The sequence below is a fragment of the Hydractinia symbiolongicarpus genome, chromosome 8, assembly GCF_029227915.1.
Source record: "Hydractinia symbiolongicarpus strain clone_291-10 chromosome 8, HSymV2.1, whole genome shotgun sequence".
Taxonomy (NCBI): domain Eukaryota; kingdom Metazoa; phylum Cnidaria; class Hydrozoa; order Anthoathecata; family Hydractiniidae; genus Hydractinia; species Hydractinia symbiolongicarpus.
Genome location: NC_079882.1, coordinates 6882821 through 6909411, shown reverse-complemented (window position 1 = coordinate 6909411; position 26591 = coordinate 6882821). Strand labels below are relative to the sequence as shown.

Here is a 26591-nt window from a genome sequence, read left to right as displayed (position 1 = left end):
CCAATTACACTCTACTTAACTTAAGAGGCTGTCTGTTGTGTTTGGCATATGCGTGTCAAAAAAGTCATCAAATCAGTTTAGCATTTTACCATTTTTAATGATCATGATTCACATAATGTATAAAATAAGCGTAAAAAGTGTAGTCGTCAAAAATATAACCACAAGATGACGGGTGTTATTACTCGCGTATCTAGCGCAGTTTAAATGTAAAGTTGTTGAATGTACTTGACCGCGAACCGTATGAAAGAAAGAAATTACCTCTGGAATCAAATGCAATGATCGTTGATAGAAAAAAATGGGAGCTAAAATCAACTGTGAGTGTCGGTTACATAAGAATCAGCATTTTATATTTAAACCCTGCGCGTAATTTGATGCCATCTGCCGAGTCATACGCCAAGCTATGTTCACGATGCAAAAGAGGATTCTATCAATTTTCCAAGCCGTTCTCTGTTCTCCCACTTCAAAAACTCCATATAGGCGCAGCGGCAATTTCGACCCCAGGTTTTGTTTTGTGTTTTTCTGTATTGGGCCGAATCTGTTTTTAAGTACCAACCTCTTCCCGACTGTTTTTCTCTTTTTTGACAATCTTGTACGGCGGCTGTCAAAAAAGAGAAATAGGCTTTGGGACGAGGTTGGTGTTGTAGTAACCTGCCACTTGCTAAACAACGCCGTGTGTGGAAAGGTATATCGCTCCCCTGAATAAACAACAAAATGGAGGACTTTTCGGTCACAAATGCCTCAACTTCTTAGAATTTTACTCACAAAGAAAAGAAAATAATGCCCTTTTTTCCAATTTTTTTTTTTTTTCCAATAAATTATATATATTTAGCTATGGATTTTTAGTAAATTTTATTAAACAATTACCATATACTGTAGAAAATAAAATAAATATATGGTCCTCACGAATCACGATTGAAAAAAAATTGAACGTCCCCGGCGGAAAACTGCTAACTGTGCACACTCTCCACGCCGCTGTGACGATATTCAGTACGCATGCGTAGATATCTCATTACTAATTCAAACGCCATTTTGAAAAAAATATTAACTACGATGTAAACAACATGGCTGCTTGCATGAAATGGAAAAGCGTGAAAGAACCATCCGGACCAAGTCCAAAACCAAGACACGGTCACCGTGCTGTCGCAATAAGAGATTTAATTGTAATATTTGGCGGTGGAAACGAAGGCATTGTTGAAGAATTGCATGTTTACAACACTGGTAATGAAGAGATTTTATTTTTAACGACGTTTAAAAAAGAAAAACGAAAGGAACTACCGAATAGATCCCGTCGTGTTCTTGTAGCTTAAATAATAATTAAAATATATTTGCAAAGCTACCGCTTTAAAATTTGCCTATAAATAATTAGCAAATTACTTTTTAGCCACCAACCAATGGTTCGTTCCTGCAGTTCAAGGTGATATACCTCCTGGTTGCGCTGCATTTGGCTTCGTTTGTGATGGTACCTGGTTACTTATTTTTGGTGGCATGGTAGAATATGGGAGATATTCTAATGAGGTACATTTGTTAGTTATTTTTTTATTATGTTTAAAATGTACTGATAAATGTGTTAGATTTCGCTGCATTTGTTGGCAAAATGACCTCCTAAAAAGTTGACATTTTTTTGAAAACCATACGAACCGGCACGGCTGCTCGCTTTTTTTCCTCCACGGCGCCATTTTAATTTTTCTTTGGGCTATTCCGTGTTGTTGCAGGGGCAGCTACTTTGTACTTGCTCTCCTTGTAAATAAATATGGCGCGGAGACTGTGGGCAATTAGGAAAACACAAAAAATTGGCAATTTTCTTGCCTTCAATGTATTTCCTGCATTCCTGTTTTAATATTTATCTTATATACATGAACTACAAAATATTAGAAATATTGCTTAACTGCAACATAAAATTTGAAATTTAGTGGCTAGTTGCAAATTAAATTTTTTTACAAAAGTTAAAAGGTTTTTTTGCACATCTGCAAGCATTTCTGTATGTAGAAAATATAAATAATAAACCACAGTAATCAAAGAAATCCATCTAAGAAAAGGAATATTAGCATTAAATTAGTGATTTTAAATTAGTGAGTCCTGCTTGTTTACCTACACAAAAGTGCCCATATGCCCATTGTTTTTCAAAATGAAATTAAAACAACTACATCATGTGGAAAGTGGTCTATTTCCAAAATTATTCGCTGGTGAGAAAACAAACTTCATCAATTTCTTTCAGAAATTAGAAAAAAATTGATCAAGTTGCATGGAGTAAGTCTGTTTAATAAGGAAATTGGAAAAAGTCATACAAAAGTCAAGAAAATTTGTAAAATATTTTGAAACATTAGGAATAGAATTTGTGCAAAACAAGTACGATCATTGTCAATTTACATTTTAGCACAGGGGTGAAGAAATTCTGATTTTGGTAAAACTTGGGTTCTATCAAAGTTTTTTTCCTTAGACGTAACAATTATTTAGTGTTAGAGTCACCAGATTGACCTTATTTTTATTGCAATTTTTTGAGGAAAAACCGTAGCAAAACTTTGACAAAATTATAAATTTCAATAGAAAAATTTTCTGACAGAATTTGATGTGGAAAAATTTTCAGACAAGTATTTTTAACTAACTTTAACTAAATTTCTACTTAATGTGGAAGTAACCCTTTTAAAAATCGGAATTTTTTTTCTACATAATTAGGTTATATATCCATATTTTTATTGTTATAACACACTTGTCACAATTTTGTAGCTGTAGCAATTCCTTTTTAAATTAAAATTCATAAATAATTAATAAGTTCTGCCAAATATAGCATTATTGTACGTGCTTGCAAATTATACAGAAAGAATTGAAGTAATTATTAAAGACATTATTAAATCCTGGAAATTTGACAAAAAATTGAAGATGTCCTGAAATTGTCCTGGAAAGTAATCATGTTAAGAAAAATGTTTGCAATTCCAAATATTAAATTTCTTTTTACAAACGTTACAGAAGGAATTTTCTCAATTAGTAGTTAAAATCTTTAAGCTATAGGTTTCTTAAACTTCTTTATTTTACATCATACAACTTTCTTTTTTAGCTTTATTTATTGAGAAAAAAAATTTAAATTTGATTTTATTTTTTTTGTTGAATTTAAGTTTTTTTAGTCCTAGAATTTCTTAAAATTAACATTATAGCATTCAAAATTTGTTGACATTAATGAAAGGTCCCAGAAATCAATCCCACATGGTCAGAAGTTTCTTTGCAAGATTAAAAAGACAGAATAACTACTTAAGTGCAATGTGCTCTATAGCTACATATTCATACATTACTGAATAAATTTTAAATATGAATAAAGTGCTAATTCCTCAAAATTTAATACATGAAAACTAATCCTCCAGATGAAGAGTAAAATATTTTATTAAATTTTACAGTGAAAGCACATTAGTGAGAAAACTTACAAGTTCATTACATGGAGAAACATCGTAGATCTTGGTGAGGTAAAGTTAGTCCAGTCATACACTTCACTCAATGTAACCTCAAGAATAAATTGGCTATATTTCCAGAACGAAAAATCATAATATTTGACGTTGCTGCTTCAAGATAACAAAGGAAGAAAAGTACTTAACTATCTTTTGAAATGTGGTCCTTTTGTTTCAAAGATCACTGATGATTTTGGTGTATTTTTTTTTAAATGTCATCCTTGAACGTTACACACATGATCTTTCATGTTCCCCAAGAACCGTTGAAGAGGTTTCAATACACCCTTAGTGTTACTTTCCTTTATGCTCCTTTTTTTGTATTCCTTCTCGGAATCACTTGTATTCATTGTTAACTCTGCCAAGGCTAATTTATTTTCATTGGATTCTTGCATGAAATCAATTATATTTTCCAAATGGGAAAATGAATCACCTTGGGAAATATTTTGGCAAACTTTAAGGCCTGCATATCAGGGAGCCAAAGAACCACTCTACCGGTCACAAGAATTAATTAAAAATGAGGTTTGTAAAATGCTGCAACATATTTGTCCACAAATACTTCTAGATTGCATTGCATGCATCTCAAAGAAATGCTTGTGTTCCCAAAAGTTTTATTAGGCTTGTGACTTTTAAGGTTAGCAATTCCTCCCGGAATTGTCCTGGAAGATCAAACAAATTTGTCCTGGAATGTCCTGGAATTTGCATTTTAGAAAAATCAAATGATTGAGGGGTGGTGCTTTAAATATCATTTATGTATTAATTTTTTTATTTTATCCTTCAGCTTTATGAACTTCAAGCGAGCAGATGGGAGTGGAAACACCTTCACCCAAAGGCTCCCGCAAACAATATTCCTCCATGCCCCCGGCTTGGACACAGTTTCACCCTAGTTGGCAAAAAAATATTTTTGTTTGGTGGACTTGCAAATGACAGTGAAGATCCTAGGAGTAATATTCCTAGGTAATGGTTTTATGAAAATGTTTCTTTATAATTTTTTAATATTTTTTGTAAAATATTATTTTTACTTTTTTTTTCTATCTGAAGATAAATAAAATCAACTTTTATTTTTTTCTAGGTATTTGAATGATTTATACACCCTTGACCTAAGTCAACATGATAATTTGCAATGGGATGTTCCATTAACATATGGCCAACCACCCACCGCTAGAGAATCACATTCTGCAGTCCTGCACACTGCAGAAAATGGCAAGCATCCTCGTCTTTTTATATATGGTGGAATGAGTGGGTGCAGATTGGGCGATGTTTATATATTAGATGTTGGTAAGATAGATTTTGTCAGTTTATATCACAGTATTTTACCTACAGCAATAATGTTATTTTGTAGTTGACTATTTTATTAGTAATATTAATGTTGAATCCTATTTTGTTATGGTTATATTGGTTACATTGTATTTAATTTTAGATAAGATGTTATGGTCGAAACCTGTAATTCATGGAATAGCTCCACTGCCAAGAAGTTTACACACAGCTGTCATGATCGGCAAGAGGTTTGTGGCTTTCGGGATTTCATTGAAAATTACTAGAATTAATTAACAATGCTATTTTATGTGTATTAAATTGTCTTTTATATCTAGAATGTATGTATTTGGTGGCTGGGTTCCATTACTGGTTGATGATGGAAAGTCTAGTCATGAAAAAGAATGGAAGTGCACAAATACATTAGCTTGTCTTAACGTTGGTATGTATTTTATTTAATGCTTTTGGAACAGCGATCACCCTAATGTAGCCTATATTCTACTTGTGAATTATCTCAGTTAAAGTAGCGAGGCAAATAAATAAAAAATTATTACTGAAAATTTTTTTTATTGTATGTTTAGGTTGACCACTCCTCCTTAAATAACCGTAGAAAAAGAATATCTCCTTAAAAGTACCTAAATATACTTAAAAAAATTCAAATTTTAGCTATTCTCCTTAATTTCTCCTCTTTTCTTATTTTTTCTGATCGTAACTTTTTTGGAAGTCTGTTCATGGATTGTTTATCACCAATAAAATAAGACATATTTCTCTGTTACCTGAAATCCTTTCAGGGCATAATTTATATGTATATTTGTATAATATGTATAATTTTCTTATCATAGAACATGTATGTGTAACATTAAAGATGAGAACTAAAATTGTTTTTCTCCTTAATTATCCTTATTTTATTCTCGTTCGCAGCAAAATATCCTTAAAAAATGTCAATTTGTCTCCTTAATTCTCCTTATTATCCCTACCTTTGTTCTTATTTTATTAGTGGTTACCCTGGTGTTTTTATGAGAACAGATGTTTTATCTTTATTTGTATTTCCAATAAATGTCCCACTTTTGATAAATGTGCATCTGTGACAAACAGTTGCGAAAAGGCAGTAAAGATGAAATAAATTAGCATATAATTTGCTTTTTTTGTTCTTTTAGAAAAGTTAAGATGGGAAGCTATCAATGTTGATGGAGCTGATGATCAAATACTAAAACCACGTGCAGGACATTCTGCTGTCAATGTAAGACAGGCATCTATTCTTTAACTTCAGAACTGTTTCTGTCTGATGCAATTTCAATATATCGTTAATATTTGTAGGTTCACACGAGAATGTATGTTTGGAGTGGCAGGGATGGATACAGAAAGGCTTGGAATAATCAAGTTGAAAATGTTAGTTTTTTATGTAAATATTTTGTTTAATGTTTTTTATATAACATTTTTAAGTCTCTCTCGTGTTCTTTTTATTTATAGTAAGTCTTAAATATTTATTTAGGTTTGCTGCAAAGATTTGTGGTTTCTGGAGACAGGTACGTAACACACTATTTCTTAAAAAAACATATACAGCAAAATTTTCAAAAATTATTTAAAGGGTTTTTATACACGCAAGGGTTTTATATCCTTCAAATTTTTAGAACGACCTCCTGCGCCATCTCGTGTTCAACTTGTAAGAGCTACTACAACAACTTTGGAAGTATGTTGGGGAGCTATCCCAACAGGTATGGTTTTTTCATTGGTATTTTTCATATTCTCTACATTCGTTTCTGTGATATTTTTAATTTCTTTTTGTTTTTTTACTTGTGCAGCTGATGCTTACATTATTCAAATACAAAAGTACGAAGTGCCAGCTCCTACAACCCCCTCTAATTCTGCTGCAGTTACAAGTTTATCAAATAGAGCCATTACCTCTACCACTACCCCGACTCAGTTACTAGGGGCTAATGCTGCACACGTAGTTCGATTGCCAAACGCTTCTTCAAGTACAACACCGTTGGCTATTTCAAAAACGTTGGGTGTGTCCGATGCTACTCTCAAGTCCAAACTAAAAATGCCCGTAACGACAATTGCTGGCGTCAAAGCTCCTTCTTTAATAACTACTCCAAAATCCGTTTCCCAAATTCCAATTCAGCTTGGAGGGCAGATTAAAAACCAACACATTACACTGGCGGCTCTTAACCAGTTGACGGCTGGCAAATTGACTGGTACACAAATTAATGCTACTGGTGGAAAAACTGTTCAGATAATTTCTCCGGCTAAGGCTGGTGCTAAACCCGTGGTGCAAACAGTTGCTAAAGCAGGAATGAATAATCCAATATTAACACCTCAGGTGTCCAATACGACAGCATCTCCTGCCATAAAGGTAGTATCGAATGCTGCTGCACCTACCACCGGCACATCTTCAGCCACTCAGTATGCATTGGTAAGAGCTCAACTGCCAGGTTCTGGAGGTGCTCCACCGCAAACAGTAACATTCATACGTGCGATTGGACCAAACACTACTACAACAAGTGGCAGCAGTGGAACCACGGTCACCGTAACACCGCAACAGATGGCTGCGTTACTAAAAGGTCAGCAAGGTCAAAGCCAGATACAAAAAGTTCTCAGTGCTGCTACTGGTGGAGCTCAGCTTCGCGTGCCAACTCCTTTAAGCAGTCCTAATATTGCAAAGTTAGGTTCCGCACAAGCGAGTCCATCAAAACTGGTATCTGTGCAGTTTCCTCCAAAAGCTGGTGTCACAAGTACAGTAAAAGCTGTGAACGTGAGTTCCTTCCTTGGAACTAAAATGGGAGTTGTGACAACTCAAGCAACAAATATCTCTCCTATGGCCACACTTGTGTCTGGAGCAGGTGCTGGGAAGACGGGTTCACCTGTTTCACTAGTAAATCAGTTTCCGGCTGTTCGTCCTCAGTTGCCATCTGGATTGGCTAATTTAAATATATTAACTACTACAAGTAGTAAAATACAAACCCTTGCTGCGACTGTAAACAGTGCTGTCAGCACAACGACAGAGCCTATTCCTGGAATACCAAATACTCCATCTATATCTACGCAAGCACCCTCCTCCCTTGATGCGCAAAACACACTTGCTGCAGAGACTCCAATTTCTGATGTTTCTTCCTCGACTAATGCAGATTCAAATGAATCTCCTGACGAGAAGAAAGTTAGTGATGCCCAAACTGAAAAGAAGGAGGTTTCTGACAAGCCTGTTGCCGATGAAAAACCAATGGAAGTACAAAACGCGCAAGCGCCTGTTAGTAGCGAGATAAAAGAAGACATCAAAACCGAAGAAGAGGCTATATTAATGAACGGGGAGCAACAACATGAAAAAATGGAAACGGATTCGGTAAAAACCAACGAAGAGGAGAGGAGTGCTGATGCTTTAACGGAAAACCACCCAGATGACAAAACTGTAAAGTTAGAAAAAGGAGAAGAGCAAAAGGCTGAAAGTGCTCTTCCTGAAACTGATATTAAAGAAGAACCCGCAGATGCGATGTCAGTTGAATCAGTTGCTGCGACAACGTTAGCACAACTCGCATCCATTGCCAGCAGCTCGTCTAATATACAGAATACACCAACTAAACCTGTGTCGACAACATTATCCGACATATCACAAAACCCCCTTTCCACTTTAGCAGCCTTAGCCTCGTCCTCTCCGATTGCTACAGGACCTGTTGGGAAAGCGTCCGCTGTCAATGGCAATGTTGGAAACGTACTGTCTGTTAAAAAGGTATGAGACGTTTTATGAGAAGTTTCCCGGCTATTTTTTATCTAATATATCAACATCAAGCTTGACTTGAGCTTAAAATATAGATACTGCAAGCAAAGGGTACATTTTTGTTTCTTCGAATTGACTTGCTCTTATTTACTTAGGCTGGAAAACCCAAAGTAGGTGGTGATGCAATTAAGAAAGTTCAGATGCCTTGGTTTGATGTTGCTATGACAACCAACACGTCCATAGTCGTATCTCATTATTACGTTCCTGTCGAAGAAGGTGACGAAAATGTAAGTAAAGAAAAAAAAAGAGAGAATTTTTCATTATATCATACAAAAACAAAATTAACTGTCTTTTCTTTTCTTTTCCTTTTTTTTAGGAAGATAATGTTGTTGCAGACGGTGAATATAAAGGCATGCGCAAAGTTGAACTGCAACCTGGAACGGCGTTTAAATTCCGAGTAGCTGGCATAAATGTTTGCGGTAGAGGTTTATACAGTGATATTGCTGCCTTCAAAACATGTGTACCGGGTATGTCGATTAAAACGAATTTTAATTTCGTTTGTTTAACCTTTAACCCTGTATCGTTAATTTCTTTTAATGCAGGTCAAATGTTACATTCTTTAAATATATTTGTTTTCTGTTTTTAGGATTTCCTGGTGCACCGTGTTCGATCAAAATAACCAAAGTAAGAAATAAAATGTCGTTCGATGAATTGTAAGCGTCCTGCTGCGAGTTCAGTTTCCGTTAATTTTTTTTATTTACTTTTAGAACGACGTAGGAGCACATTTGTCTTGGGAACCTCCAACGAACAGTGCAGGCAAGATTTTGGAGTATGCTGTATACTTAGCCGTTGATAACAAGAAAGGGAAAGATGTTCCAAACACCCAGCTCACATTCGTGCGTGTTTATTGCGGATCCGTGTCGTCGTGTACAGTAACGGCAGACACGCTGAAAAATGCTCACATCGACTTCACAACCAAGCCCGCCATCATCTTCAGAATTGCTGCGAAAAATGAGAAGGGGTGGGTTAAATTTCTTCAAATGTTTCCTTGTTTGTTAGGTCAACACAGCGTTTCTTAGCTATAATGATGTTTTTGCTGCTTTAGTTATGGTCCTGCAACCCAAGTGAGGTGGCTACAAGGTATGCCATCTTTAGTTATTTATAAACTGACGATTTTTCCGACGCTTTTTATTTTATTTTCTTAACTATTAATGTCTTTGCGTGTTTAGATTTAAAAGATTTGCCAGACAATAAGTTGAAGCGAACTGCGGAAACAAGGTAGGACGTTGTTTTTTCTACACTGAATGTTTTTTAAACTCTGAAAGAAGATTGGGTTCTAACTTGTTCTACTTTTGTTTAGAGTGGATATGGCGAAGCGAGCTAAACTTTCTTAAACTTAATCATCTTTAACGAGTGGAAAATTTTGAACTGTAAATAATTCGAAGATACCAATTATTTATTTATTGTATATAGTGGAACTGATATAATGCGGCGCAGTGTTCTTTAGATGACGACACGTGCCGACGACGAGGCGGCGTGTTATAGATGCCGTATTTTTTAATTATCTTTTTTCATGTTATAAATAAAAGTTGTAAATGAAAGAGTTACTAGTGGATCTTGGAAAGAAAAGTAAATCATTTTGCACTAATAAATTATTGTGTATTTTATAAATGATAGATCGTGTATATTCGTGATTTTATTCTTTTTTACTGGCCAACTGAACTAATTTCTACTCCGAAAAACAAAAGTATTTCTGTAGTGTTCGTCTTTTGAACTAGATTCTATCGAGAACTGTTTTCAAATTTTCATTTAAAGCGATTACTTCGTTTTACATGTGTTTTCGTCATTATTATTACGACTATTAAGTTAATAGTTTTGTTATTTTTTTCGAAAGTTACGTGACCTCTTTCTGATCACATTAGCTTGTATAGTGTGTAAATCAAAAACTAGAGTTGTCGCCATTTTTTAGAGTCCATATAGCTGAAAATTTTTATCAATCGCTTGTTTTTAATACCAAACCGATCTGGTTAGCCTCTTACTCGTTCGCGAGTTCCCCACGCGAGTTTTTTCCTGGAGAAAAAAGCAAACACATGGCCGTCGTTCTAATAAGCTTAAATTTTTAATCAAAAAATTTCTTTGATGGAATAACTTCTTGCAAATTTTATTTTTTTCAAAACTCAGCTCGCATTTTTTTTATATATATCTTATAGAAATATTTTCTTCTTTCGCTAACATTGTGTCAGCTGCAGAAGTAAAGAATTTATCAGTCGGCGACTTCCTACCCAGGCCCTAAGGACCCTCACGTCAAAGATAGAAAAGATAACGATTCCTCTGATGAATCTGATTAGGACATAGACTTTGATGTTGATGAAAGGCGAAATTCTTTCCAATTATTTGATTAATAGCCATAAACTTGTGATAAAAATAAATATGAAAATTCTACTGTTTTATTTAACTCCTAGAAAATGGTTATTCACGAAAATTTATGCCATTAAAGGCATTTGCGAAGATTTAATTCTGCGAAATATAGAAAAAGGCCAACAAATACGTACAAGGTTGTGATTAAATCATCCTTTAGCCCTATACTTGTTTTCGACAAATCTTGTAAGAAGAAGGAAATAGCGCTTGTGATTGGATGAGATAGACTGGCTTGTTCTCTTCGCTCTTAACTAGTTCATTCAAAGAGCGCGAATTGGAATAAATGCAAGCCGAGTTACCGCTCAATCCTTTTTCAGTGAGTTATGACTGAAATCTGTGACCGAGATCTCCTTCCTTCAATATGCAGTTTACTTTGCGTACAATATGGTGGTAACATACGCTCTGAAAAATCGCATTTACAAGTCAAACATTTCTTCGCTGATAATACGGTGATTTCCAGCTCGTTCCAGGGTTTTTTATGTTTATCACGCTGAAGACACGGAGACACGAGGCAACCTCGTTATGGCTGTCCAAATATATAAAGCCTAACAGGTCCTGAGGACGAGGTTTGGATACAAGGCAATTTTTTGGCGATTGTAACAAATTCAATTACTTACAGTTACAATCGTCCAAAACATTGTGTCGCCACCACGTTTATATATGCAACAGGTAACATTCCATTACAACAAAGAAAGATGTCGCTATAATAATTTATTTTCTGATTGGCTGAATACAAAAATGTTGACTCAGAATTGTTGCGGAAGAAAGAGTGACGACGTGAAGAATTTTTACCGTTTTACCAAAACTAATGTTGCGAGTAATAAAAAAATGTTGTAAGCAACAAAAAGCTATAATGGCGACATCGGTTACATTTTTAGTCGATAGTTATTAACGTAAATTTGATCGCCTTGTGTCACTGTGGCATAACGCCATTAAGAAACCAAAAGTCACAAATTGTGCTGATATCTCCACAATCATTACATTCAAAAGCAAATTCTAAAAATAGTTTGTTGTCAACCTCACCCTAGGAACTTTTAGTCCATCCTGATGATCTGTTAAAAAATCGTGTTTGGAACTTAGATTTCACTTTGTTCCATTCTTCTTTGAGGGACTGCGTTTTGTAAACTGCGAGCTGTAGAGCCGAGATCATTTATTTCGTAATTCTGTGATTTGATCAGATTTTCCCATTAACTAACCTTATAGTCGTCCCAGTAACTAAAAACCGAAGAGAAGTGCTCTTTATATTTCAAGGACTTCCGTGAAGATTGTCACACCGCAACCGCAAATTATTTTGGTTTATTTGCTAACTTGGTGGCATAAAGGTCGTGGCTGGTCATGAAGTGTTGTGTGTAAACAAAGTATGCGCTAAGGAGAAAGGAGGTTGGTCCAAAGTTTGAACTTCACGACTTCAACACAGAAGAGTAACTGTTAATTCATTGACAAATGCAGTCAAGTAAAGGAATGGTTAGCTTTGTTGTTTGATGATAAGAACATAAGAAATGGGGAATTCTCTTCGAACTACCTTTGGTACGATGTGCGGTGGCGAGGTAAAGCTAAATATTTTAATATGACTTAATCTAAAGTCTATTTTAACTAGCCAGCCAGTTGCCTAGCTAGGGATTTTGTTTGGTAACTTGCTAGCTAAGAAATGATTGGGATACAGACTTTTGAGCAGAATACTAGCCGAATTACAGGAAAAAGAACAATTGACGTTTTTGATTTTGTAGTATTTAGGCGATATTTTTTCAAAAACATGTTTACTTGACGATGTTACACTTGCACTTTGAAGCCTAAATTTTATTGCTAGTAGTCAGGAAGCCAGTAACAGAAAGAAATTACTTAGAAAAACAGAACGATACAAAAAAGTAGATTTTATAACAGCTAGCTAGCTGCCACTTTGATACACCTATGTGTGGTAGCGATCTGTTAAGTTTGTCCATCTGCCTAAATCACATGAAGACACTGCTTTCCTATAGCTAACTATAAATAAAAATATATTTTTAAAAAAGGAAACAGCTTGTTAGAATTTCTGAAATTATCATATTGAATCTAGGCATCCCACGTTACTCCAGTTTTTTAACTTTCAGCAAAAACAAATTTTTAATTTTTTAATACACAACTAGAGTGCCTTTTTGGTTAAATTATTACTTGTTCATTTCAACATTGTAGCACCAAAAAAGTTACTGTTATATGTCTAGCTCTGACTAAATGTTAAAAATGTTTTTTATGATATAACCCAATTAAATATAATTGCTTCGTAATGGGTGTTTACTAATTGCCCTGTTGCCATCAAACAAAAAGGGATTAATTCTTCACAGTTTTCTTTAAGGGATTTAGCTATATTGTTTAAAAAAATGTAATTTTTTTTATCACCTCAAGTCACATTCAGTAGCAAGAAGCTTAAATCATAACTTGTTTTGATTGTGCACTCCTCCATAGATGTTCAGTGATTAGTATGTTTTTACAATAAAAGATAAAAATGTGAAATTTGTATAGTTTTTTGTTTATATAACATTTTTTACTCTGTTTACATGGAACTATAACTTAAACAATGTTTTAATTTTTTTTCTTTGCCTAATACTCTTTATAAATTTTCTATGTCTGTATCAGTCTATCAGGGTGAGCACATTTACGTAAAAATAACATTATAACTGGACCAACCTAGCAACAACACTTCCTTTTTGCTTGACACTAATCATTGCTTATTTTGCATTTTAATTTAAACTATATTTGATGTTACAAAGCAGAACTAAGAATTCCAAACTTTTTTATTAAATGGATTAACTTATAATAATACAAAGTATATATATAAAGTAAATCAATGAAATATCTTCTGTTAGGAAAATGTAGAAAAAAATATTCATAAGCTTTTGTCAAAGGTTATTAATCTATGAGTTTAATTCGTTTTTATTGATTAAGTACAACAACTGCTAAAATTTTCAACTATTATGTATATACCTTTGACTTATTAGGATTACCCGAACGCCTGAATATTAAACTATAGGTTTAAATATCATAACAAATGATACATTGATCATGTGGAAATGTATTATATATTTCAATTTTAAAATCACGATGATAAAAATATCAATGTAAATATGTAAGCAAATCCTGGAATGTGTTTGTAACAGTTCTTTTGTGGAAAGTTACTTTGGCAGAAAAATCTTGTAGAATTTAAGAGTTAGTTTTTTGTTTTGCCTGATGGTTAAATACCTTTGTATTTCTTTTAATTTTTGAGCCCTTTTATTTTTTATACAAATCTGCAAAGGACATAATTTAGGTAGTTCAGTAGCATGAAAGGTATAGGTGTGTAAAAGGTAGTAAAAATAAGAGTTTATTTACAAATCCATTAATCAAAACTGGTTGGTTAAAAATTAATGTTGTTGAGAATTTATCTAATGAAATCAAACTTACTTTAATTGATAAGTAACATTGACTTCTTCCCCATGATTTGGAAATGATAATAAAGAAATGCACAATATTATTGTGTAAGTTTTAAGATATATATTCATAAATTTATATAAAAAATCTCCCAAAAATATGACATAGAGGAAGAATTTTGAATTACAGAAAGAAAAAGATGCTAAAATTAAGAAGCTAAAAATTCAAACGATAATAAGAATATAAATTATGATTTACCAAAATGTAAATGTTCAGTTCACTAAAACATATATGTTCCAGCCTTGCGTTTTTTGGACTAAACTTCTTATACACCTATTTAGAATCATTCTCTTGTCCAGATAACATTTAACAGTATCTTTTTTAAAAACCATTATTACATGAAATTTGCAGCAAACATGCATCTCTTTTTTAAAGTTGTTTTACCTATCAGGGGCTGATCCAAGTCAATTTGGATATCGGTATACCGATTTTGGGGACATTTAATTTGGGTGCCCAACTTAGAAACACAATTTAAAATGCTTCAGAATTGCATTTTTTTCTTATTTTCTGAATATTTTATATCTCATATTATATATTTTTATATCTTCAATCATAGAGAAGATTTTTACTAAAAAAGAAAACCATATGCTAAAGGCTTATTTTTTGCCCTAAAGGTTTTTTATCTGCAGCGCTATAGACATCCAAAATAAATTTCTGGATCAGCCCCTGCCTACAATCTTCAGCTAATACATTGACAAAATTAAAATCTTTTTTGTTCAGATCATCACCCTATAGTAATTGTTATAAAGTTTAAAAATGTGATTGAGTTGCTATTTATTGATTTATAACTGACTTACTATAAGTGACTATACCTATTCGAGACCCGGAAATTGGTTGAATTGGTGTAGCAGTTGGAATAATAGGTGGTTTTTTAAATGGATATTTTATATAGGCCATTCTAGTACAGCTATATGTGGTAAGTCAAATTCCAAAAGAAATTTAAAAAAGTCACTTGCATTATCTGTATAAATTAAATTAGAGTAGGTCTATTTTTTTGGGGTCTTTGCGGCATTATAAAGTATGGGACCTAAGTTTAAGTCCAACTGAAAGTCAAGAACAGACTAAGAATGAGGTTGACTAGTGTATAAAAGGAAAGAGGATACTTTGAAGGAAGTCAGATTAGCAAGGCAAATTAAAAAGGCTTTCAAGATTTTGTAGATGAGAGCAAGTGTCTTGGCTAGCACAGAGAAGGAGGGAGAAACTGGCTTGAGTTATTATCAGAGGTTCTTACATGAGTTTCATTGGGATGAGCATAATGAGAATGTGTGATAAAGGGTGCTGGGAAAATGAAGATTGGCAAGGCTGCAGGAGTGTCATATGTTGTTGCAGATTTGGTAAGGGCATCTGAATATACCAGATTTAAACGTATTACAAGTATTTTGGCAATCATGTTACGAAGATAGTATTCTTGCAGTTGAGTATAGTAGTCAATTATTTCAATGACAAGGCTGGTTCCTAAGATAGTAGTCCATGTACGACAATGCTGGAAGTCTTATCAGGATTGATGATTCACTCAATGTGAAATGTTGTGTAAATGTCTGTGCACATAAGGGTTCTGCACTTAGTCCTTTGTTATTGTTTTTAAGTCTTACAAGTGTTGTCCATAAAGTTAGATATTGAGAACTTCTGTTCTATGTTGTGATATTTTAGGTAGGGAAGGGGATGTTAGAAGAAGTTTTATTTAAAAGTTTAGGGATTGGAGTAAAAGGTAGTAAAAAGTAGGTTAAATGGGGCCTGTAAGAAGTGTTATGTCAAATGGAATTGAGACATGGAGGGAGGTAGTGAAGCAGGAAGATCTTGACCATTTAAAAGTAAATGATACAAGGATGGTTAGGTGGATTTGCGATGCCAGTCAGTCTAACAAAGAGTTTAGGTGAGCCAAGGGTGAGCTAGATATTTGTAGCATTTGTGATGTATCCAGATAAGGAGATTTAGTTGGTTGTGACAAATAAAATAATTGGTTAAGAAAGTGTAGGGACTTGTTGCAGGGGAATTTGGGTTTAGAGCTAACATAGTCTCGATCAGATTGGAAGGTTGTGAATACCCCCCCCCCCCCCCCCCCCCATGCCAGAATGGAAAACGGACGTTAAGAATGATGACGATGATGAATGATTAGGTTATTTTTTAGGCAAAAACAGAAAAAATGAACCATTGGGTTGAGCATGTAGAACTTTTCTTTATAGAACTTTCATAATTTTGAAAGAAAAATGCGATACTCTCAGGTGCTTAAGACAAAGAAGAACTTGCTGTTTTATTTCCAATTTATTTAGGACCTGCGTACTAGAAGCGTAAAGTGTAAATATTTTCAAGATATTCTGGAAACAATAGGTTAAGCCACTGTTTTTTTTATTGCTGCATGTTATGTTCATTTTTGGTATTTTATGCTATTTTAAGGATGCTGAATTAATGGTTTAAAAGCGTAGACAGTTAAAAAAAGAATTGTGTTAGTTGAAGTACCAATCGTATACTGTATTTTTTTAACACTGTAATTATATTTCTCCTTGTTTGTATATAGCTTTGTTTTTATACCTTAAGGAGACATTTGAGAAGATACGTCAATCAATATTAAAAAGTTTAAATTCACAAAACGTAACAAATGTGTATTCGAAGTGTGATGTTTCTTTGTTTTGTTTATGTCGTTAAAAAAAACTCGACGGACTTCGAACTGTGTTGTTTACTCAAGCAGCAAACGTTTTAATCTTACGCGTGCATGTTGAGGCTGGAGAATATTATTTTATGAAAGCCGGTTGTAAAGTATTAACGAAATGAAAAGTCTTTCGAAGTTTCTTGGTGATATGTACAAACATGAGAAAACTTTTGTACATGAATGCATTGCATTCATTAACTTGATAAGTGTGTTAGCATATGGTATTTTTAAAGTTTCCGTCCCGCTGTCTGTTGTAAGTTTTTAAAATAACTTCTATTATTACAATGCCTTTAAATAAGTTTACAAAAGTTTATGCTAAAATATTAGTACATGCCTTTAAGCCAAACTTTCATTTTTGGTACAAGAGTAGAGTTTGATATAGAAAACTTTTTCTGTTTCAATAACGGTACAAAACAGTTTGGATGTTTTTATTGACAGGCTTCAAAAGAAATAGCCGCTGCAGATGAGGATCTTGATCAACGGCCCGTAGCTAAACCAAAACAAAAGAAAGAAAAGAAAAAGAAAGAGAAGAAAAACAAGAAAGCGAAGAATGGCGACTTGGTTGAAATAAAAGAAGAAGGTGAATCGGAAAGTCAAGAAAGAACAGATGAAAAAGAAAAAGAAGCTGTAAAAGAAGACAAAACGCAGGTATGTATTGTTACTCATCTATTGTGTCTCTAAAGGCTGCATGAACTGAACTACAATAAAAATGCGAAACAAAAAATCTCAAAATGTACACGATAAACTAACTGCCATTGTGTGTGAAAGTTGAAATCGATTGTGTAAAAGATCTGGTAAAGTCCTCACGTCTCTGTTTTGGCGTCTACCTTAGGAGCCAAACACACAGGGAGGCGTTGAACCATCACCTGTTCTTACGTTGAAAGAAAGGGCGTCTGATCACGATCTGGACTCAGAAAAGCGCGACGATATTGACGATGAGGAAGTTTCTGATGTGATTGAGGACCATGGTGAAGATCTTGGTGAGAATGAGATAGAAGATGGCGGCGTGGATGTGAAAAGGAATGTAGAACCACCTCGTCACCAGTCTTCCAGTAGCGACGCAGATCCAGAAGGGGATAGTACTTCCGAAATTGAACCCAAAAAGTTCGAACATATACATGCCGTCGAAGCAATAAAACCTGAAAGTTTATTGATCAAATATGCGGATGAGATATTCGACAAAAGTGCTCAGCTTTATGCACCTTTCGTGGAGGCCAACCAAGAGTTTAAGCGGGCTGTACTCGAATTTGAGAATTCGGTTGAGCCGGATAGAATTTCTCCCGATTTTGCCAAATGCTGGCAACTCTATAACGAGCTTCAGGTTCAAGAAAAAAAACGTTCCGGCTTAAATAGGACAGCTAGTAAATCTCAAGGTAGATTATTTTTGGAATTAGCTTATTTGAATACAATTCTCTGTGTCACACACTGATAAACCCCAGCCATGCTTCTTTTATGAAAACTGTTGGGTGAGGTAGAGTACTGAAAGCCTATTTCTGATTTTGTTTAGTGGACATATGCGACGTTAATGTTAACTTGCAAAGCATCAGAGCCACAGGTTTGGATCTGACTGAAACAATCAAAAACGTTAGGCCTCCATTGGAACAATGTTTGGCGGAAGCGAGTAAGGTGGACGTGATAGAGTACGTTAAAGGCCAAATGGTCGAAGGCCAGCAGTTAGGAATCACTTCGAAATTTTCAGCACCAGGTAAATATAGACGAAACATGAAGCAGCTAAAAAAAGCTGTCAAAATCCTGACCGATGTAGAAGACGAAGTGAATGAGATTCTTGAGTTAGTAGACTCGCATTTGGCTAATCGAGCCCCGTCTCCCGCTGCACCGGTTGTGATGGACGACGAGTCTGCTATTGTCCCCACTTCCAAAGACGATCGCATGGAGGAGTTAGATGATGATATATTTACAAAACTAGATAACGAAACTAACCCTTCGGTATGTTACCGCAAACATTTGTTTTCATAACCGGCCTAACAGTTCATGCAGCCATACACTGAAATGATACTTGCTTGTTTGTTTATTTAATTCATTGATTTTTGTAATGTATGTTCTCTCCCGTATATGTAGTTATCACTTGTTTACAATCTGTGATAAGATCAGTGATAAAGAAAAGGGTCTATGGTGGAGTACCTGTTTTTAGTTGCAGTTATAGGATTAAAGTTATATTATTATCTTACAGTTGTGTGCTCTTTTCTTTAGACGGACGGTAATTTGGAAAACGCTGACAAAGCAACACAACCCACTTCCACAACTCTGCTTGCTCCTGCAACCGAATCTGTAACTATCCTAGAAAAGGCCAAAGATGCAAGAGACCCTCAACAAAAACCAGATTCTCCATCATCTATACACAAAAGTTACATAATCGAGAAAATTCCTGAACATACACCTGAAAATAAGAACAGTGCCCCTAAGGTAGTCAGTCCACTTGCTAAATCTGTTTTAGATCCACGGGCAAAATCTCCGGTTACGCAAGTTGTTGTGGAGGAGGAAGACCATAACACATTGGATTATGGGAAATACGTATTTATCGATCCCTCCACCGGAGACATTCAAGTCATGAGAAACCGCTCGAGAAGTCTTGATAGTTTAGTGAGCATGACCTCAAACCGGTCAAGCATATCCCGATTTGGAAGTTTTGAGTTTGTCACCGACTATGAAATAAATATCGCGGAGAAAAACCAATCTCAAATGGTCTAATAAATTCCCAGTGTATCTAGTGGAAACGGTCATGACGCGTTGTGTATTTATGTTCATAAAGTTGGTGTGTGTTTTCTTTGAATCGTCTGCGTGTTGTTGTCGCTCGCTGCGAAAGTGCCAAGGGAAAATATGTATCAACATTTTAAAAATAATTTTTTTCTAGCGGGATTTATTGTACACATAGCGTTTTAAAAGCGTTTACTTCCTGGGAATAATTGCACACGTGTTTGCAGGGGTTTAAAAGAAAGAAAGACAAATTTTTGGTGTTTGTTGTGAAGCACGACAGGGATACGGTTATCAACAGGAACATTGCAGATACGTGTGTTGAGTATTCCTGTACTTTATTATTTTATTAAATTTTTAAATTTTTATAACTTTTATTAGTAAAATAATTTTGGATGGGTTTTATTTTCGAAGACTGCCATATTGAATTTATCGTCTTTTTCAGACTCGTTTTAACAGATATCGCCTTTTTTTTTTTTTTGAACTTGTTTGTTTTTCTTTAAATTGTTGCACCCCTATTGTAAACAAAAGATATTTTTTGAGGTCTAATGTTTTACTTTCCGTTCTTTACAATATATTCCGAGCGATACGACACTTCTGTGTTTGTGCAACACAAAATTTAAATAATTTGGTTGTTTTCCATAAAGCTCTTTTCCACAACGCTCTTACTACGTTTTTCATGATTTTTCTTTCTCTTTGGTGGGTATAACATTCATTACTTTTTTACGACATGCTTTACTTTTCAATTTTGATATTTATATCTTATTATCTGTTATATACTTTTTTCTTTTTAAGTAAAGATAATAACACCCAACAAATTCTGTTGGATATATTGTAAAATAATATTTTATTTTTGTCTTAACATTCTATTTACTTAACTATTTATTCTTTCACACTTCAACCGAAAGTACCGCCAACCTATATATAGGGATAACGATTAACTAAACAGTGTTGGCACAGAATACCGTAAAACATTGACACAGCTATCTAGGCCAGCTACATCAAGCTACAAGTTTTTAGTCTTTGTTTTGATAGTAAAAAAAACATCTAGCTAGGTGATGCTCTAACAACTTTTTCACCAAGCCACGCCTGTTTTAGCTATGACTAAGTAATGACGGTCTAAGTACCCGTGGTTCTATTTTTATTTTAAAAAGTGATCAAGTTTTATACAAGCGATATTAAGCGATAATTCTTACCGACTTTTTTATAACCGACTTGTTTCTAGCGAAGACAGAATGAGTAGCAACTTATAAAAAGTGGAGGTCCTTAGAGTTATCTTTATCTTCTGAATCTTTATGTAAATTCTTCAAAAACTTGCAAATTTGGCGAGCATAGACCAAAAATTCATAGCAAGGAATGCACATATTTAAAGCTCGTTTTCAAGATGTTTCCAAATGAAATTTGTGTCATGTTCACGAAAAGATAAATGAGATATGAGAGATTGAGGAATAATATGATGAGAATAAATGATTGATTTAAAATCAATCATTAATCAACAATCCTCTACACCTGAATTACTTATTACAACTATTTGTAAATCTACCGTTTCTTTTACTTTCTGATGGTACCAATTTTTGCGGGTAGATAATATCGTGGGTCGAAAAGCATTAAATTTTGTAAGTATTCATTTTCGCAAAATACGTACAAATGTTAGGTACACTTTCAATGTTCCTTTGTTTTTATGATTTTAGCGAGAGCCTTTAATTTTTTTTCATCGGGAATTTAAAAAATGTGGTAAAATGTCAAGAAACATGTACTAAAATTGCATTTTCTTTTTTTTTCACTTAAATAAAGTAAAATTTAATATTTTGACGGATGTAAGTGATATATCTTGAAGCATATTTTAATGCTATGGGAACGACGAAAAACAAAGCTTTTTTCCAGGATATCAAAATTGAGTTTTTCTATACGAAAGCTAAGTGGACGCAAACGAATTTGTCGAAAAGACTACAAGATATGGATGTAGCTACAAGTTGAGGCAACTAATAATCGGATTGACGTCCTGAACCTCTTGATAATATACACTCTTTGTCAGTACTAAGTATTCTTCCTTTAAATTATTGTAAAACCATTTATATCGCATGAGTTCAAGGTACAGCTAGTCACTATAATGGTTACACGCTTAAGCACCTCCTATATGTTGATATACGTGTTTTGAGAGGTCTGCATAAGTAACTAATTCTCTGTACAGCACCATGCTTTTCCTGGCTCTGTGGTGGAAAGGTTTCAAAATTTGTCCCTACAAGCTCTGCTAGTTACAAGATATGAAACCCCATATTTAAGCACTTAGAAACGTTATAAGCGTGGCCATATCTTTCCCTTGTAAAAAGAGTCTGGGTGAATTATGTATGTTTGGGTGAGTGCAACCATTCGCCTAAAACATCAAAGAAAGAGAATTGTTACCTGATATTGATCACATGAGGAAAAAACAATTGTGAGCAACCAATCAGAAAGCGTGATTAGAAATTGGTTACAAAAAAACTTTTTCAATCGGCATTATTCTGCTTCCACCTTATTCTTCCGGCTTTCCGTTTTTTCTCAATCATTCTCTAAAATCAATGGGGTTGGTTAGTACTTCTCTATTCTATTTAGCAGAAAATTTTGCCTGTTTTGTATTTTCAGGTTAAGAACATTTACATTAACTTGCGTTAACTCAAAAAATATACTTCTTTGCTTCTAAAAAATTGTTCTCTGACAAGAAAGATCCTCTATCTGACAGAGCACATTATTCAGAAACAACGTCCATAGCTCAATTTTGCCGCTCAGGCATAAAATATGGTTGTTTAGCACGCAGGTTCAAAGACAAATAGAAGATACACCCACTCAATCAATTACAATGTTGTCCATAATGTTTTGGAAAATGACCGTTTTTGAAATTTTTTGAAATTGCTAAATAGCATTGTTTAATACAAATGCTCCGCAGGCGGTGGGCTGTGAAAGCTCTGCTTTAAAGCGACGACCTGCAAAGGTCCAGAAAACCAGGAGAACTGGTCGTGTTAACATAAGCAAAAATAATTGCGATCAAGGTTTTCGATATAACTAAATAATATTAGATTTTAAAGTTCCTTTTACATGCGAAATCAGGCCGGGTTCAGATCAATTTCCAGCACCGTACTACATGCGTTAAGATGACATAGTAAATTTCTGCTCAGCTATCTTCGCCAGGTTGAAATTTTTATAACCAAAAACGCGGGGAGAAGGTTCAAAATGGCGCATTTCAAACTTTATGCAATAATTTAAACTCTTAATGGAATACATAAATTCAAAATGGCTGCTGCTTCTTATTTATATGCAAGATAGTGTAACATCGTGAGAAAATAGAAATATGCTCAGCGAAGGTTTCTTTATAAAAACCCAAACAATAGAAAAGGGTAGACGGTTGATTAGTGCCAAAATTTGATAGGAGCCGGTGTCCTAGATATTATTTTGAAAAGAAAATTCAGGATGTAAAGAATGTTTTTGGAACTTGTTACTGAGCTAGCACGCTAAACCACGCTGTCCAAATAACGTTACTTTGTGTTACGTATCCTCTACCTACCTAGCTATACTCTGTTATTATTTTAAAGACACTGGTTCCCTACGAGTGACTGCTAAGACCATCGGTGCACTGTTTCTAAAAAAGCTGATTGTGATGTTGTGATGTCATCCATTGTGTTTTTGGTTCTCACATATATAGCTCCATTGTGGGCTTTTAAATTCTAGTGGTTTTAGACGGGAATCTAAATAAAAATTAGAATTTTAAACACAATATCTATTTTTTAAATCAATACATAATAGTAACTTCATCTGTTTCATCACTATTTTTATCTAACTGAAGTTGGACTTGTAGTGCCTAACCTGGAACATACATAGCCCGTTGTAAAGAAAAAGAACCATAGATATTTTGCAAACAAAACTTGTAGAGAAAAAACGCTGATGCAGCATATGGATATCGTTGTACTTTGGGGGCAGAAGCTTTCGCGAATTTAAAAAATCGCGAAATTCTGCGAAAAATTATTTTGCGAATTTTGCCCGGCGGAGAAATTTTGAAAGTGGGGGAGCTAAATTATTGAGTATCGAAGGAGGCCCGACCATGATTGGGGTCGACGGGCTAAGAAAATTTTTTAACTTTTGGTCCCCTAGATTGGCTTAAACATACTTCAAATTCCGAAATATTGCACTCAAAAATACAGGAGATTACATATAGAAATATAGAAACGCCATATTTTATGTAAGATATATTTTCAAAATAAGCAATGTAACATCGAAGCAATGCAGAAAAAAGTTATAGTATATCACAACTTCCAGCCCCCCTTTGTAAATTTTCGAATACTCGCTTTCTGTTGTCGTCCGATTGAACAAATGCGATGGCAATTTTTGATCAGGTATTTTGAAACAACATTTTTCCCGTAAAATTGTAGCACAAATACAGAGCATATGTATATATTGATCGATTAATAATTGATTAGAACACATGATACCCTTATCAAAAAAACATTCCCCTTCCTAGCCAAAAAAAGATCTGAAAAAGAAATATCACTAACATTAAAATTTCTCCGTTTTTAGATTGTCTGGGGGTGGAAATAGTTCCGCATCTTGAAAAATATCCAAGATTTTGCGTAGAAAACACTTTCGCGTTTTGTTGATTTGTAATTCCAAAGGCATAAGTTTACGCAATAAATGACAAAAAAAAACGCGAAAGTTCTATTAGCGAAAAATTCTGCCCTTAAAGTATATGACGTTAAATTAACGAATAATATCGAGTTTCTATTACTGATTTTTTAAAGGGGGGCTCAATTACTTTTGAACAAGTGTCTAGTGGGTGCGATTTTTGTCCAATAATATTGTGAACAAGACTGCAGTGTCATATATTAGCAGTGACGTCGTTTGGTACCAATGATGGATCAGCCTCTCTTAAATCATCCAAAATTCTTGCACAGTAGAAGAGATTCCAGATTTCCTAAGCAGATTGACTATGGTTCTTCAGTTAAAACCTCCCAAGACCAGTATTTTTATTTCTTTTAAATTGAAATGTTTGGCAAAGGCTTGTTGCACAAATGCACAACTCTTCCTCTGTAATGCACTTTAAGACTCCGTACGATACTTTGGTCCACAGACGTTGTGTTAGGAAGCAGAAACACGAGCTAAATGTTTGCTAAAATTTGAGATCGATGTGTGGCACACAGTTGGAGTTTATAAGAATGGTTTTTCTACCGTCTACACGAAACTTTAGGTCTAGTATTTTTATTACATCTTTTCAATTTTCAAATCCTTTTGTGAATTTTGATGACAAAAACTAAAAAAAGACTTGCCAACCTTGCTCCCAGGTTTTTTTTTTCTCTTGTACATATCGGAGGCGGCGGCCAGATATCAAAAAAGATAAGAGGCGCCGAGAAGAAGATTGTAGAGTCGTGTTGTTCAACAGTGGTCACGTTTACAAGAATAAAAACGTTTCATGAAAACAGTCGTTGCTTGTTGAAAAATTGTTCTTAACTGTAAAATTCAGTGTTGAGTATTTGGGCACGGGTATAAGAAATTGTTTCTAGTTGCACCGTATTTTGACAGTTTAAAAGTTGACACAAGCTAACTTCAAACGCGTTTGCAGCGTGTACAACATAAAATGAAAATTATGAAAGCGTTTCCATCTTTAGAATAATCACATATTGACCGCCGACGTCAAGGATTTTAGATAAAATTGTTTTGATAGAAGTTGGTCTTAACTTGCTGGCTAAAAATGTATTTTATTGAACAAAAAGATCGCTCTAACACAAACAACAACCTCGTCCCCAAGATTTCTTATTTTTTTACATCGGTGTAAAATAACTCAAAGAGTACACTGCATAGTCACCCTCATCTCCAGGTTTTTTGCCTTTTTTATATGATCTCTCATAACAAAAAGGCAAAAAAACCTGGGGACGGGGGTGCACAACATAGTGTTTTAAAAGCAAACTTTGATTTCTTGTTATGTCAGTGTCACCGTTATGCCTAAACAAACTTATAACAAAAGCAAACAGACTATAAGAAATAAATAAATAAATAACACAGCTTTTTATAGGCCTATTTTATTTGACAACAAAAGTTAATATCCTATTTTTTTTATCCTAAATCTGTACGTCCTAAGTCCTGTCGATCTCCTAATAACGACCAGTATTTTTGCTTCCGAATTTGAACACGCGTTTGTCTATTCACCGCGCATGTTTTGATAATTACATAAATCATTATTTACCGTCTTGCACGTCTGAGGAGGTTTAATGCAAGCTGGACTTACTCAGCTTCAATAATGCTTATGTAAAGTGCTTAGAGGCCAAAGATTCAAAGCAGAACGTAACCTCGCTCTCTTTTTTTTGCGTATGTTAAAAATCTTGCACCTTTTGGGTATGATTGATGGTGGCTATGTAGTACTTCTTCATCAATTTTTCAAGCTCTTCCACAGTCCTACCTGCTTGACGCTAAAAGAGCGCTGACGAAGGCGGAGGTGGCGTATGAACGCCATGTAAGTAATGTGCGCCAATATTAACAATCCTAGCTATCAAATTGTTTTTTATGGTTATTTTTAAAACCCATATTTAGTCTTGTTTGTGAAAAAAACAATGTATTTTATAATTAGTCACGCATTTTGAAAATCGAATCAATAAAGTTTTTGTATGGGAATACAAAAACCCTGCAAAATGAGCTACATTTGACCGTCTCTAGCACTATATCTTTTTTTGTCATCAGGACGGCGATATGAATAACGTTGCAGTAATTCCCTGGCAACAATGTTGTTTCAATGTCGCCTAAAAATCAGATCAAATCATTTCTTTTACTTTACTGTAGCGCAAAAGTGAGTGCACAGCTATGGATTTATTTGTTTATTTGTATAAAGTTACTTTGTAGAAAAGTTAGTTGAAAGCCAGTACCGCGTTTGACTAAATGACGAAAAACTAATTCAAGGAAAAGTTGGCGCAATTTAATGACGATATAAAAATGCCAGCGTTAGCAAATAAATATTCCTTTT

At 34.4% G+C, this 26591-nt stretch overlaps 2 protein-coding genes and 1 long non-coding RNA gene across 4 annotated transcripts; 2 read left to right on the top strand and 1 right to left on the bottom strand.

Annotated features, from left to right (window-relative positions):
- Window positions 1–1031: 1031 nt before the first annotated feature.
- LOC130654022 (host cell factor 2-like) lies at window positions 1032–10394 on the top strand. Its single transcript, XM_057456525.1, has 18 exons — window positions 1032–1218; window positions 1382–1515; window positions 4213–4388; window positions 4504–4709; window positions 4852–4936; window positions 5024–5127; window positions 5843–5925; window positions 6003–6074; window positions 6178–6211; window positions 6317–6400; window positions 6488–8409; window positions 8553–8684; window positions 8774–8924; window positions 9044–9081; window positions 9165–9418; window positions 9503–9537; window positions 9627–9675; window positions 9758–10394. The coding sequence occupies exons 1-18, from the start codon at window positions 1062–1064 to the stop codon at window positions 9789–9791; spliced, it is 3750 nt and encodes a 1249-aa protein (XP_057312508.1). The 5' UTR covers window positions 1032–1061; the 3' UTR covers window positions 9792–10394.
- A 1748-nt stretch (window positions 10395–12142) lies between these two features.
- LOC130654019 (DNA ligase 1-like) lies at window positions 12143–20488 on the top strand. 2 transcript variants are annotated; one of them, XM_057456524.1, is made up of 5 exons: window positions 12143–12362; window positions 17342–17551; window positions 17736–18276; window positions 18411–18850; window positions 19115–20488. In XM_057456524.1, the coding sequence occupies exons 1-5, from the start codon at window positions 12315–12317 to the stop codon at window positions 19610–19612; spliced, it is 1737 nt and encodes a 578-aa protein (XP_057312507.1). In that variant the 5' UTR covers window positions 12143–12314; the 3' UTR covers window positions 19613–20488. The 2 variants fall into 2 exon arrangements, with proteins under 2 accessions (XP_057312507.1, XP_057312506.1); XM_057456523.1 differs by lacking the exon at window positions 12143–12362 and adding an exon at window positions 16923–17156.
- Window positions 17344–17765, bottom strand: LOC130654021 (uncharacterized). Its single transcript, XR_008984325.1, has 2 exons — window positions 17603–17765; window positions 17344–17569 (listed from the first exon to the last, which is right to left on the bottom strand). It is a non-coding gene; the product is annotated as an uncharacterized LOC130654021 (long non-coding RNA).
- Window positions 20489–26591: the final 6103 nt, after the last annotated feature.